This window comes from Parasteatoda tepidariorum, chromosome 3 (assembly GCF_982258835.1).
Source record: "Parasteatoda tepidariorum strain Cologne lab strain chromosome 3, Ptep-v5.0, whole genome shotgun sequence".
NCBI lineage: Eukaryota > Metazoa > Arthropoda > Arachnida > Araneae > Theridiidae > Parasteatoda > Parasteatoda tepidariorum.
Genome location: NC_141757.1, coordinates 39,409,020 through 39,425,602, shown reverse-complemented (window position 1 = coordinate 39,425,602; position 16,583 = coordinate 39,409,020). Strand labels below are relative to the sequence as shown.

The 16,583-nt window shown below is 27.0% G+C and overlaps 1 protein-coding gene across 8 annotated transcripts in view; it reads right to left on the bottom strand.

The window, feature by feature from the left end:
* LOC107443568 (putative polypeptide N-acetylgalactosaminyltransferase 9) overlaps positions 1-16,583 on the bottom strand; it is a 293,596-nt gene that overhangs the window by 50,689 nt on the left and 226,324 nt on the right. For all 8 annotated transcript variants that reach the window (XM_087159120.1, XM_087159123.1, XM_016057485.5 and 5 more), the window contains one exon: positions 8,456-8,995. In XM_087159120.1, coding sequence (XP_087015246.1) covers positions 8,456-8,961 — 506 coding nt within the window. In that variant the 5' untranslated portion in view covers positions 8,962-8,995. The remainder of the gene's footprint in view (positions 1-8,455; positions 8,996-16,583) is intronic.

Sequence of the window (16,583 nt, the reverse complement as noted above, 5' to 3'; positions counted from 1 at the left end):
AAAAATTAAATAATTAACATAAAAAGGTATTTAAATAAGAATAAAACGAAAATAATCGTACGCGTTTAAGCAATTTAAACATTTTTCGACTATTATCGAAAAAATAAGTAATTACTAAAATTATTTTTTGCAAGGAATTATCTTCGTATAAACGAATTTTATAATAGTGTGAAAAAGTTTTTGATTCGCTTTAAATACACAGAAAAAAATTAACATTAAGGGTTCCAAATTTTTAACTGCTTACCTGACCAAATTATTGAGAGCTAATTTCTCAGATTGTGGTTACCCCCATATCCTCAAGCTGAATCCTTCAGAAAAAAAAGTATGTTGATTTAGAGAAAATGCGTTTTTGTGTCTGATTTCCCAACTCAAAATGTCATCTACCCTTATTAATTAGCATATTTGAGGTCACCATCTCGGATCATTAAGATTGATCCTTAGTAATTGAAAATCTGATCATTAGATGAAAGGTTGTTCCCTTTTTTTCTCACTGTCCGTGGTGTTAAGACAATTCTGAATAAAACTTCAAAAATAAATTAAATAAATAAAAATATTTTTGAGAGTTTTACTAACAAAGTTTCTAAGGGCTTTTTTACAGCCTTCATTTTGTTATTTTTTTAATACAAATAAGCAAACCGTTATGTGAAACTTTAAAAAGGAAATGTCTTAATAGTCAAGAAAAAGGGTTCTCAAAATCACATAAAGAACAAAATACGTTGTTATTTTCTGTATCCTTAAAAACATAAAATTGATCAATTTAATATCCGATTCCACTTTTTTTTCTTACTTCAAAAAATCCAATTTCGTCTTTTCAAAATTCATAAGGGAACTAAAAATATCTTTTAAGCATACTAGTTTACTCCAGTAAGCAAATATTAGGTAAATAATCCACATGCTAAAAATAATCTCGCTTATATATTTCGACAAAAATATTCATTTCATTTTATTTGTTTTGAAAATATTTCTTTAACAATATATGAAGTAGATTTATTTTTTTAATCACATTAAAAGGCTTTTATAATAAAAGACACAAAAATAAATACATGATGACTGAAACTAAAATAAGGAAATGTAAAAAAAAGTAACATTTGAAACCTTGTCTCTCTAAATACTAAAATTTCGAACTAATTTTTTAGAGAAGCATTTAAAAAAAATCTTCAAGACATATATTTTTTAAAAGAAATCTAATAAAGTCCATCTTTTTGAAAAACTTCTATTAAGAACAATTTTCTAATGAAGGAACCCAAGAGATACATATTTTAGCTACTTGAGAGCATTTTTAATTTACATGGAAAAAAGTAGGTCGCTGCATCTTACTTCATATAAATATGCCAGAAGTGAGTTTCAAGTTAGATAATTAGGTTTTTGAAAGAGTACCAAAGACTACTGAATAATAAATCGAAAAAAATGTAAATAATATATTTCTGAAATGTAGGAAAAATATATCTTTGATAAAATACATCAAACAGCAGATTGTTTAAATAGTTTCTACATACATTATAATATATATACTACAGAGAAGTACATACATTACTATATATGTACATCTCCTTTTGTAACTTAATAATTGAAGGGCATAGTGTATGAAGATTCTAAGTGACATGTTAATGAGTTTGAATATTAGTTCTAGAGTTTATACGCCAGTTAGTTTATGCGTACGTTATTATATAATTTGAAGTGGGCAAGTTTGTGTATTGTGCAACATTGTATCACAATCGGCAAAACCTAACAGTTATATCAACAACTATTTTGACTACTTAGTTCTATTTTTTATTTTTATTTTTAAAAGTAAGTAAGTTCAGCGTAACGTCAATAGAGGCAGATTATATCTGTAAAAATTATTCATCAAATAAACAATGCCCCATTATTGAGTGGATTACCGGTAATAATAAAATGAAGAGTTTGTTTGAGTTTCTGACTGTGAGTCTCTCTTTTAACTCCAGAACCGTTTATGCTAGCGTCCTGAAATTTTTGACAGTGAATAAAAATTACGGTGTGGTACTTTTAATTTGCGTCGCTCTAAAGCTGCACAATGGGCTATTAGCGACCGTCAGGAAAGCATTCCTGATGAAGATCCGAAAACAACAAACATACGACACATCCCGTTGTACAGGACGAACATATTCGTACACCGTCCATCCATGCACAGTTCGTAATTTTGACCTGAACCATAGCACGATCATTCTCATCTCCACTGTTGTACCCCCAGAGATATTGATTTGTTACTAGAACTTGGAAGACTATGTGCCCCAAACAGATTCAGCGCATTCACCATTTAGTACACAGGGAGTCTTCGACTTGAGAGGATCGAACTCACGACCTCTCGGGCCTGAGCCCAGCACCCTACCAACCAGGTCATCCCAGCCGTGAGTGAAAGAAGCAATTTCAACCTCCTGTCCTAAAAACTGTTCAAATATTTCAATTTGATCATTTGGGAGAGGGGTTTGAAAAATTAAATATTTTTTTTTGGCTTAGAATTCTCCATGGATGAAAATGAAATTGCATTGAACATTAGTAGTCGCAAACTCATGTTCAACAATGGTTACAAAATATAATTGATTTGAACTATACTATACTAGAAATTTATAGATGCAAAAAGAGCAATTCAAAGTTTTACGAAAGTAGTTGAAATTAGTTGTGTGAACAGTGTATCAACACATCTGCTTTTACACCTTCTGTAATGTCATACAAACGCGTCTAGGACTTACACGGAATGACCATATCATGAAAACTTCAACGAAATGGTATAAAGTGTGAACTACAAAATTTATTAAAAACAAGAATAAATGCCAATTTTACTTTTTTTTCTGTTAATAATATTTGGCATTTGCCGAAAGACTACGTTTTTGACATCAGATGTATATTCACCCACATATTCCTTATACGTATTCTTAAACTTTTTTTTAAAATTATCATGGACGATTTTTCTAATAACTCTTAATTCCTTAATTGACAAATTCAAAGAAGAAATAAATTACAGCAATATGTGGTATAAATGATACTTATATGTTACAGATTAAAAATATAAACAAGCACGATTTTAATTCTTTTATTCTTTTCGCAACTAAGAGAAATTTGTAACCGAGTTAATTTCAACATAGAATATATAAGTTTTTTTGTCTTTTTTCTTTAAAAAAAAAAAAAAGAAATAGGCATTATTCTCTAATAGTTTATTCTGTAATAGTGCATTTTATTTAAATAACAAAAATAATTGAAAAAAATCAACATAGTGTGATCTTTTATTTTAGCAAATTCCAAAATTAATCTTAGGTCTTATTGAGGTAATATTTCGTTTTCTTCCTTAGACTTCTAAATAAAAAATGTCGTAGCAATTTTTAGTTCGGAATAATACATAAATCTTTGACATCAACAGATTGAAAATCATTATTAATGAAAGCTGCTGTACTGCCATCTATCGGTGCAAATTAAAATCTTTATTATGATAACGTATGAAACTACTAGTAAGAAGTTTACAGCAATGGTACCATTAAATGCATTTTGTGAAATATATAGTAAATATAATAAAGATGATTTAAATTTGCATAAATCATTCGAATACTTTATTTGCTAAAGGTTAAAAAAATCACGACAGAACTAATCGGAATCTAAAAGTATTAATTGACGAGAAACAATTTAAAAATTAAAAAAAAGAAAGAAAAAAAACGAAAAAAAAATGAGAAATATTTCTAATTAAAAGTAGAATCATGGATATTTGTTTCGTTTAAAAAATATTGGGCTACACTTATAAAGGTGATATTGCAGATTTGTATTTAATTCCTACTTTTGCAGTTTTTCCCCCATCTTAAGTTTAATTTTTTCGCTTTAAAAAACCAGGCAAAATTTCTAGTTCAACTTCAAATTAAATTTATTCCCAGTTCTAATAAATTATTTCAAGATTTGCCTGATATGAAGTTTAAGCTAAAGTTCTTATTATTATATTCTTTTAGTAAACTTTTTCTTTCAACATAAATTATTCATTTAATTAATTATAAGTCAGACCGTATTACAATTTATACATTTTTATTCAGTTTATTCCGATTTCTAACTTTAATGAAAGTCAAACTAAAAAAAATTAAAACAATGAGAATCAAACAAATGAACATAATATTAATTATGATATTGTCTTGTTGATTAATTCCATAGACAAAAACAAATAAATCTATCAAAACCTCCAACTCGTTAATTTAATTGGAAATCTTCTGTTCGAAATCAAGAAGAATTTTTTAAAAAAAATATATATATATATATGTATATATAAGCTGAATCTGTTCATTTCTGGAGAAATGCGTTAATTAGAACCAAAATTAACTTCATTAATACCAGGAGAAAAATTCAGAATCTCAAAACAAGCACGAATGCGATGGTTATCTTCATTTTATTTTTAGTTCCTTGCTTTTATCATTTTATCAAGAAACAATTATTTTTAACTTTCAGAATAGTTTTCAGTTCTAATAAAAATCTGACATAAAAAAAAAGAATCAAGCAAATCTCAAAATAAATTTTGCACTTATAAATTAAGATAAATAAGAAAATAAAGCCTTTAAGAAAAGTAAAATAAGAAAGTTTTGTTAATAATTGCGCATAAAACTTATGATATTTATTTTTTTAAAAAATTACTGGAAAAAAGTGGCAAACATACAAGTGTAATTTCGATACATATTAGAAAATTATTACAACTGCAATTGTGCAACAAAGCACTTTATTAAAAATTACTGGAAAAAAGTGGCAAACATACAAGTGGAATTTCGATACATATTAGAAAATTATTACAACTGCAATTGTGCAACAAAGCACTTTATTAAATAATGTGCATGGATTTTTTCTTTTACTTTTTAGTTATCTTTGTTCAGGACACTCACCAAACAAGGTTTAATTAAAATATTTAAGCGAAATTGATAACCATTTAAACATATCAATAGTTATTATAAATAGTATAAACACATGTATCAATTAATAAAGTCAAAATACTGTTATGTACCAATTTTGTTTGGTGTCGTTTGTTTACCATAATTTTAGTTTATATTAAAATACAACAATGAATAAAATTTCAATCAAATTTCACTTTTTCTTCTCTTTTAATGGAATATATTATATTATGTTCATTAATTAATAAAAGATACATACACTAATCAAAACAATATTTAAAATACAAGATATTACTTAAAAAATAAGTATTTTAAAGAAATTAAAATATTAAGAAAAATTTATTTTTATTCTTGACTGTTAATTTTTGAGGTTTAGTTTTAGTGTAATAATGGATGGTTATGAATATAATATCTGTTTAGAAAATGAAAACTACATCGATTTGCACTTCTTTTAAATTGTTGATCAGGCCATAGCAAGAAAATAATTTTTTTTTTTCGAAATTAAATACTTCAAGTTGACATTAAGTTGCAGCTGCATATATATATATATATATATATATATATATATATATATATATATATATATATATATATATATATATATATATATATATATATATATATATATATATATATATATATATATATATATATATATATATATATATATATATATATATATATATATATATATATATATATATATATATATATATATATATATATATACATATATATATATATACATATATATATATATATATATATATATATATATATATATATATATATATATATATATATATATATATATATACATATATATATATATATATATATGTACATATATATATATATACATATATATATAGAAAATTACAGAACAATGAAAGAAGGGGAAAGAAGAAAAATAATAATGAAAATAAAAATAACAAAAAACAGGAGAAAAATCCGAAAAAAAGTACACACATTTTTTTAAAAATTCCGGAAAATAAAAGATATAATCTTTTTATCAACCCACACGATTATATCCGCAAAAAAGAATGCTTTCTAACATTGTATCAATATAGGCAAAGCAAAATACATCAACACATTAGTGTGAAGAGCACTCAAATAATGCAAACAAATTACAATAAATAAAATAGAACACAATAAGTAAAAATAACGAGTACTGTTTTTCTTAATTTTCTTCGTGTTTTTTGCATTTATTTATATATTTTGTATTTATTTATATTACATATATATATATATATATATATACTGATAACTGAAATTATTTTATTAAAAGAAATTAAATAGTTAATTAACTTCATTCCAATTATAAAATTTTATAATTTTGGGTTTTTAACTACTTCTATATGAGGCAAAACATCGAAATTACGTTTCAGATAAATGCCATATGATACCAAAACACTTCCAACCACTCCCAAAACCATTTTTGCGAGATTTATGAAGGCTACATTATACGAACAAGTAATTCATTTTTGTAGTTTTTTCATCATTTATTTTCTCCACCTACATTACAAATGCAAGTTTTGTTTTGCAAACTAATCTTGCTCACCAATATTTAGTAAAGCTTCTCTTAACAATCTTGCGGTACAATTTGGCGATCATCATTTCGCGAGCTTAGTAATCGGTTTCGAAGTAGTATCTGAGGGGGAAAAAATGCCAAATGTTTGGGAATTTCGATCATTAAAGAACAAGTATCCCTATTTAAGGAGACAAATGTCTTAAATGAAGAGCATTCGGGGTAAAAGAAGAAGGAAATACCCCAAATTTCATCCAAAATGCATTTACTGTACCAAACCTTGCACACGATTTGTTCTCTTTTATTTTGGGAGTGATGTCATTGGGAAACTTCATTTAGTTCGTTAATGGAATGGCGCCGGATTGCCGGATGATAGAACGTGGACGGAAATATAATTTGGCGCAAATGCAGCTTCTTTTTAGCCAAAACTACACAAGAGAAAAGGTTGTAGAGAGAAAAGGGAATTTCACGACCCACACCTTTAACGATATCAACCAACTGTTTCTGTAATTGCTGATGGAAAGCATTGGGACTTCCTTAATTCGAAGAGTTCACCCATAGAAAAGTATGTAAGAACGAAGATAAATAGAAAAGTTGATAGAACATTTTTTTCTTCTTTTTCTGTCTTTCTTCTTTCTTTCTCTTTTTTATTTGCAGAAGTGCTTACCAGAGTGAAAAATCCACTACAGCAATGTTAGATTATCATTAAAAAGGATAAAAATACAACGGAGATAAGAGAGACATCTTTAATATCCTACATAAATATTATTCTAAACGCATTCGAAAAGCTTAGTGGCAGAAAGAGATGTGACATTTTAGTTTGATAATTTTAGCTAGTTTAGTTAGCTTTAGTAAGCAGATAAAGAGGAAGAATCCATTTAAAATAGCAGCTTAAACAGCTAAATATCTGTTATTTTAATAGCTTAAAAACTGCGATGCCAACAATGTTACCATAGTTTTTAAACTATACTTAATTTATAGTTAAACCTACATTTTTGACCATTAATCAAATGTCCTTGGGCATAGTTTTGCTTTCTTAGCTCTTGAAATTATACCCTTTCTGTTTAAGTAATTTATTTATTTGTATACATGATCTTTATCCTAAAATGATATGGCTGCCATTCGTGTCCTGTCCGTGTTACATAAAGCGCTATCTCACAAATTCTGTGTTAAACATGGCAAATCAAAAACAAACGAAAGGTGTTTATTGGCATCTTTTTTTTTTCAACGTTGTCTTTTAAGCACTTTATTAATTTAAGTATTTGGCTTTTGTTTATTTTAATCACAAACTCTTCTGGGAGCTTCAAAATCAAAGCAATTGCAAACAAGAGTTTTAATAACGTGTTTTAACACTAGTTAAACAATAGTTATCTGTTGTTTTTGAGATTTTTCAGATCCATGTTCAGCGCCCTCCAACATGTTATGTGTAGTAGAAACGTTATAAGATTGTCACGTAAATTTTGTCCTAAATGGTCGGTACCTAGTTTTAGGACTATCTGAAAGGAAATATAGCACTGCCGGGTTGCTTCCATATGCGGAGGAAGAAAATATGCTGGGAACGAATGGAGAGCAAAAACAGTTATAAATTGCCAATTTTAGAAGGAAATCCCAATTTTGGGAATCACATTCCATTTTCATTTACGTTTATGTTTTGGATTCATTACAACGAAGAATAAGAAAATATATCAAAACGTCATTAGGTGTAAAGATAATTTAAAATGACCAATTTTGTTGTTGATAAATGGAATGGTTTTGTAATTGTCTGTAAGATCATTATTATTATTATTAACTTCGCTTTTAGGACAATTAAAATGGAAAGCGTCACCATGATAAGAATAAGAAATGCATCAGATTGATAGTAGTTGCAGTTGTTTGTTTACGTCTAGCTTGACCTGCACAGTATTAGCAATGGTCTGGGAAATATCCCTGAGCATGATACTCAGACATGCCATCAAAATTTTGTTATCCTTTGGATAGTCAAACAATGGTCAAAAATTTCAAATATTGAGATATAAAATGGTGAGAATTTGGTACAAGGAAATAAAGATTAAATTTCACTTACCCTCTTGGTCTGACATCTGGCAATTTCCGGTGTAAAGAAATTAAGTCACTAACATACTGATTAAAAGCATTATGCTCCCAACCAGTTGCTATCAAATCTTGTTCTTCTTTTGTTAAATTAGTTAAAACTACTGGCTTTCCATACTCTCCAGGCTGATCATGGTCTGGTAGAGGCAAGACTGCCTGCTCCATTTCTGCGTGATGCGGTACATTCATAGGTATATGCAAATATTCTTCTTTAGACTGTCTGGGTTTCCTACCTTCGTGCTTTTCACCACCAACAGTTGGATTTGCTATAACTTGGTTTTGTTCGATATAGTTGACAGCCTCTACGACTTCTTCTTCTGCTTTTTCTACGCGCACTTTGTCTGAGAAATTCATGAGCATGGTAATGCCAAGCCAGGAGACAGCGATGAACAAAACGATTTTGATGATTAGGGACTTCCGTCTTTGGTAGTAAATCAAGTTACAGTGGCGCTTTTTGGAAGACGTGGTTTTTTTGGACATGGTTGCTTTAAATTATGTTTCAGGCACGATGTTCCTGTAACAAAAATAAATCATTAATGAACTGAAGCTTTACTATGCTATGTACTAGATTTATATACAAGAACATTAACAAAAACCTTTTGAAAATCAAAAACTATTCAACCAATTTTTTTCGATTTTATCAAGCCAAAGAGTGTCGGATGAAACATTTTTGACGATGGCACTTTCTGGAAGACGGGTCTCTACATACACTGAAATTTTAAATTGTGCTTTTAGCTCAACTTTCTGGAGAATATGGTGTCCGGTTTTAAGAGTTTGGGGTTTTGACTAGGTTCAAATTATATTTTTGTCACAACGTTTTGCAAAAAAAAACAAAAATGCTCTGATAAAGAATTTTGATAACAACAAAGATCAGAAAGTGAATTAACTTTTTTATGGGAATACAATTTTTCAATTTTTCGGCAAAATTTTGTGAATTTTTGAAAATAATTTTTTTTTTGAGTTTTTTAATATCAACTATTCAATTAATTTTATTCTTTTATGTTTTTCCGAATTAAATTATAGCTTAAATCATATGAATCTTTTATAATTTTAACCTCAAAATCAATTTTAATATACAATTAAATTTAATAACATTCACTGATAAATATGATGTATCACTATTATAGCTTCTTGTCGAAAATACTGCGTCTGGTGTAAATTAACTTTGTGTTAAATTATTTTAGATATTCTCAGATTTTCCCTGTTATCTCTTTTATTTATTATATATTAGCCCCCTTCAGCTACAAGCTGGTTTGCATTTTTAAATAAGTAGAATTTCAAGTATTTTGCGATTAGAAATCGTTCAGTAAAAAAAACTAAGATAATATGTAAGTGCATGCTCATATTGCGCACGGTAGAGAGGATTTAATGTTCATGCTCGTGGAGTTCTCATTCGTGTTTTCATGTTCATAAGGTATCATGGGTTCCATGTTGATTTTTTTAATAAAATGTTTAGTACAACATATGTTAACATTTAAGAAAATACTAACATGCTAAGTATCTTAATGTCACTTTTAACGAATAATAAAACAAATTATTAACTTTGTTAAAATCAAACTGTGTACCTATTGCTCATATTAATTATGCGAGACAATAAATTGTAACTAATTTTGTCAGGGATGCTAAGTGTTATTTCGCTTAAATAAAACGAACTTTAACTCATATAAATTTATTTAAGTTGAATGAATATGCAAATCTATAAATGTAAACATTACATTTTATAGCAAATAAATAAATAAATAAAACATTTAACTTAATGGCATTGATCAAGAACTAAAAGGAAGCACAACCATTTAAATGAGTATTCACGGTAAAAAGTTAAAGTCAGTTTTTTAATTTATATGACACGTTTGATAGGTAATTAAATAAAACCTTTGATTTCCAATGAGTTTTATTTAACTTTTTAAGTCTAGACGAAATATTTTTGCTGTTTATATTTTTCTTCTTATCATTTAGGCGCTGGATTTAGGACTAAGCTGATTTAGGTCTTAATATATAATATTTAATTATGTTTAAAGTATCTAACTAGTTCTAGAGCCTCGACCTCTTTTTATTAAAAATTTAGATTATTGATTATTGCTATTATTATGATATTTACATTTAAAGGATAATAATATGAAGTTATGGAATTAAAAAATTAAAAATTCGTGTATTGATAATGATTATTAATATTTGGCAACAAATAGTTTTATTTTTAGAGTTTAATATTTTCAACCGTCTTAGAAATGAAATTCCGTTTGGATAAATAAATAAGAATAAACTTACTACTAAAATTACTTTTGATGGTTAATTGTATTATTTCTTCAATTTTTGATGACTTGTGTTAGCCTGCTTTTTTGTTTTTAACAGGCGTTTTTACATCAGTATTTAAATTCTAACTATGAGCCTAACGAGCTTTATTAGGTATTTCACTTTTTCTCGAGATTTATCTGCATCTATTTTTTTAAAACATTTTGTAACGATGCTATTTCGATCACAGGGAAATTTTGAAGCAATGACAAATGCAATATATACAATTGACAATACATACAATGACAACAACACATTTTTTAGTACTTCATGTGAGTAAATCAACACAGAGGATGGAAAATATCGAAAAGAGATTCAAAAATTGCTCTAATTCTGTAACCGAAACGCCATGCCAGTGAAGCCAATCAGAAAATATTAGGGAGGTTTTATCAGTAATAATGGTTTTCAACAATGCAATTTCGTGTTTTCGATATTGTTCTGTAATTAAATGACACCGGAAAATGATGATTGCCTACAAATCTCCATATAAAAATTTGCAAATTGTAGAAAACTCCCGATCCAAATCGGTGCTCCCTTTCCACAATTACTAGCAAACATACATACAAACCGGCGCTTTTTTATGCAAAAAAAAATATTTACTTTCAAACTTTTATTTTCATTTTTATATCAATTTTAATTTAAACACTTCTGTGAATTTTTTATTTGTTTTGCTATGTAAAGCTTCAAGATAAATTATTGATTTTGATATCTTCTTATAGTCCATTCTAGAACCCTTTCCAGAACTAGCTAGATGTAAATAAAACATAAATATAAATAAAACGTAACATTCATTACGAAATTGTTAAATATTTGTTTTCTAGATATTTCTAAATTTTATTTTTAAATAGGAGTCAAATGTAGTTTTAGAAGAAGAGAAAAATTAGACTGTGGTGTAACTACCACTACAAGTATTAAATATAAGCAAAAAAATGAGCGAATTGCTATAAACAAAAAAATTAAGAACAAATATAATGAGCAAAAAATTATATAAATAAATAAATAGCATGAATCAACTAGTGGTAATTGTTCATTGAATTCACAGATAAATCACATTGAATCACAGATATAATTCTGGAAGGGGAGTAATGTGGCGTAACTACGACTACAAATATTATTTACCAAATCACTAGTATATAAGACATGTTAACTCGATTTTATCTTAAGGTTCCTTTAGATAGACGAAGGTTGACATAGTCTAAAATTATATTTCCTCAAGACAACATTTTTGATGAGATAACAAAACATACGAAATTCAAGCTGTTTTGCCTATGAAGTGACATTAATTATTTAGATTTGATTGAAAACATTTTGATTTTGATTGAAGATTTTCCATTCGAATTTTTAATATAAATGACTTTAAGAATGATCCACGAAATCAAGTGCTGTTTCACGAAGGAATAATTATTTTCCATACTTAGAATTAAAGAGAAATCGCATTTTAGTTTTATTTGAGAATCTGATGCGCAACGCGCAGTCACTTATATTATAATGACCAGCTATCGCTTCTGCTATGAAGCAAAAGAATAAAGCAATGAAATGTCCCTGAATTATTATCCACAAATTTCAAGAATTCTTGTTTTTTATTTGTCATACCAGCTTCACATCAGTAGTGTACAAAAAATGATAGATCACCCAACTTTTTTGAAACACATAGAAACCCCAAATTTGTGTTAATTGCGTTTGCGCAATAAGATAATAAATAGAAGATGAAATCAGTAGAAATGATTTAATAATAATAATTATTCTTTAATTGAACTGTTTTCGATAGAAAGAGAGAAGAAAAAAACGAAAATGAAATACAATTATTAGAGGCAGGAGAAGTAAGTTTAATTTTATAACATGCTTGCAACTTAATTATCCAAACGAAACAAATGTTTTTAACTAAAGCTACAGCTTAATTGCTAACACCAAACTGATTTACCCGTTTCTTATTCATTTATATTTTTTAAAAAGTTTTTAGGAAAGAATATCAAGAACTAATAATATTTATTCATCGTATCAGTGTAAAGAAAGAGATTGAAAAAAATATTGTGAACAAGAAAATTTAAATCTCAAATTTTTGTTAACATTGCTGGCTAAAACTATATGGCACTAAACCATTCTGAAGATAACTTAATTTAACGATGCCTTGACGTTGAAAAAAATGTTTGCTTTGGGCAATTAAATTACCATTTAGAATGAGAAATGATCTTAATGAGGATTTTTTAAACAAGTCCTAATTGTTCGAAATACTAAAAACTTTGAGATATCATTAGGAGTTAAGCAAATGTGTAGAGTAAAAAAGACAAATAATTTTTTATAAGAACAAAAAATAACTGATGGATGTTGAAACAGTTGTATAAAAACTTGCTCTTCAAAACTAAATAATAAATTAAAAGGCTAGTCTTGCATAAAATGAAGAATATATAAAAAAAAATTAATTGAGCGGTCGGAAATATTTTGTATCAATGAATAACAAATTTAATAGTAAGAAACTTCCACTTGAGGAAACACATTAGCAATCTATTTTTCTATAATAAGCATAGTTGGTTGCGTTTTTGTAATAATTGTTATATATATATACCATGATTATAACAACTATAAGTCTTTTGTCCGAAATTATTTCATCGAAAAAATCTTTAGCTAAAATTAAATAATTTGAAGCATAAGGGATAGAATTTATACGTTCATTAACTACTGATAAAAACTACTAAAGAATAGCTGCTGGAGCAAAATTAAATGCATTTAATTTGGCTCTAGTAGCTATTGTACATCCAGAAAGGAAAAGAAACCCAAGCTTCATAAGGACATTAGTTATGGAATTTTTTTAATAAAAATAATTGGCTACGTTTTCGTTATAATTATATAGTCTTCGTTTTCTCAGCTTTTTTTTTGTGCAACTTCAAACTTTTAGCTTAGATAAAATTATAAATGAAATATTTAATAACTACTAATGAAAACTTCGTAAGAGTAATGAGCTATAAAAAATATTTCAGCTGTAAAACTATTTTGTATCAATATATTTGAAATTCAGTACAAAAATAAAGAATTTAGTTACTTGATTATACTATTTTTTAATGGTTTAATAATAATTATGTTAAGAATAATACAAAACATGAAAACAATTTTAATTTGTTAAAATAATTACACAAATTAAAATATCAGTAAATTGCATAAAAATATTTTTTACTTAATATTAACTATTAGAAACTTTTTTTCTTAATATTAACTATTTAATGTCATATTGTTTTCTTTATTCGCATTTTTTCTCATTAGTAATTTTATTGGATTACTTAATTGCATTTGCGGAGAGAAATCATATTATTTTTCCGTCTTATTTTTAGATAAACGGCTTAAAATATAATAACAAATAAACATATCGCTGCTTTACAATGTAAAACAATAAGGAATAATTCTTTTAATAAAAAATCATATTCAAAATAATATTTCAGTTTCTTCTTAATAGCTAAAATAGTATTTTATTATTTTGCTAATGATTCAGTCCTTATGCCGAAGATATGTTTTAGAGTTTTAAACAAAATGTTAATAAATATTGCAAAAGAAGCTTATATATTGCGCTATTAAAACAGAGAAAAAACGAAATTATACTAAAATAAATAACAATAAATATTTATAAAATGATACTTAATATCTTTCTTTTAATACTAAAAGTTTACTATCGCAGAATCTTGTTTAATTACACGAATAATTAAAAAATAATTAATAAATCCCTATTAATTTCTTACAAAAAAATGCAACTGAATCTCATGCTTTACAGTTACTCTTAAAGAGATGGAAAAAAAAGCAATTTTATTTGAATTAATGACAACAACCTCGATTGCAGAGCAAATTTTAGAAAGATTGACTTTATTAAAATGCATCACATATAAAAATTACCTTGTAAATAATTGTTTTAAAACAAAAGAAAAATTTTCTTCTTTCAACTCAAAATAATGTTCCAGCAAAAAAAAAAAAAAAAGAATCATAATAACTTTCAGATTACTATCGAATAAAGAAAAGTAAAATGAACTGTCACAATTTATTATTACAAAAGAAAAAATGTACCCAAGGAATATTATTATTCAAATATATATTTCGAGAAAATGAATTCCTACTTTTTTGTCACACAAGCAAATTCGAAAATCAATATCAATTTTTTGATAATTTATTTTATCCTGTATTGCATTTATTTATTTTCTTTTCCCTCTGTTGTCTTTGCTCGCTAGTTGAAAGAAACTAAGTTTTTTTTTCCTGGGGAATTCCAGTAAAAATGATATTAAATGCATCTGGCAAATTCTATCAGGAGTTTCACGCCTTTTGCACAAGTAATAATGTATTTGCCTATCATCAATTTCTAATTGTTTTTGTTCTTTTTGGCGCAATGCTGGCAGTTCAGAAGAAGAGTAGCTTTGTTCTGCATTCATTGTTGTTTTTGATATTTACACTTAGATAAAAACGTTGATAAATAATAAATTTGCGTTGCAGATGAGGATAAAAATAAATCTACAAAATCTATCAATTGAGAATCGCTCATACATATTTTATTCGCATTGTCGACTTTAACTATTATTTTCATTGTTATAAATCGTTTTGCTTCAGAGCTGTTTTCATATTAGAGAAAAATTCTTCAATCTCATTTTGTATAAGAAATATGTTTCAAATTCACGTTTTGACTAAACATTTTATTTTTATTATTCTAAATACTTTCCTTTAAAGCTATTTTCTTACTTTGATTGTATTGAAAAATTTATGAATTACATTTTCTATGAGAAATGTGTTAAAATTTAAGATTTAAACTATTATTCCTATTATTATAAATATATTCCTAAAAAACTGTTTCTTATACTGCTAAATTATAGGAAAAGGCAGCAACTGCAATTTCTTAAAGAAGTAAGTAGAAATTCGCAATTTTGAAGCATTTATTATTTTTATCATAATAATAAAATGAAGATTTAATGTGTGAATTTGTGCGTGTGTCTCTCTTATAACTCAAGAACCGTTTATTGTTTCATTCTAAAATTTAAACATTTTTGTGTCTGATTGCGTAACTTATAATATTATCTGCACTAATCAATTAGCATATTTGATGTCACCCTTTTGAACCATTAAGTTAGAGTGCTAGAACGTGAAGATCCGATAATTAGATCAAAAGTAACTCAGGTTCCTTTACTCAGGCACAAAAGTTCCTTTTTTGTCGCACTGTATAGCCATTTGCACAAAGATTTAAACAGGGGAGTATCAAATGAGCCAGTGAAACAATTCGAAGTGTGAAGCATTTAATTGGGAGTTGGCGAGTGTAACGAACAGGATGGACCCCCCTCCCTAGTTTTATGTATTTTCTTCTAAGAGTGTTTTTTTATTTTGTTCTTTTTGAAAGTTTTATAAAAATTTTACTTTCAGATTATGCAAGAAAAGTATACGAGAAAATTCCCACTTCTGATTTAAACTATTAATTTTATTGCTATAAATTTTTTTCCGTGAAGTAGTTTCCGTATAATTTTAAATTAAAGTATTTTCTATGCATTTATTTTAGAATAAAATGTTTACCTGAGTTTTCGCATTTAAATTAATTTTTTCCCTATGGCTCACATTATGGTTCATACGAACGAAATAAAAAGTTTAGATTCTTAACTTTATAACATATTTACAAAGTCTTGCAGAACCGTTTGAATCTTGCCATCATTATGTTGACAACTAAATAAAAGGGGTAAGAAAACAAATTTTAATTAATGAACACAAATGTATTTCATGTTACTATCTTATTATTCTAACATTCTAGAGTCCCGCAGTGGACTGATCGTTAAGACACGGTTCTCATTAGATCACCGAAGTCA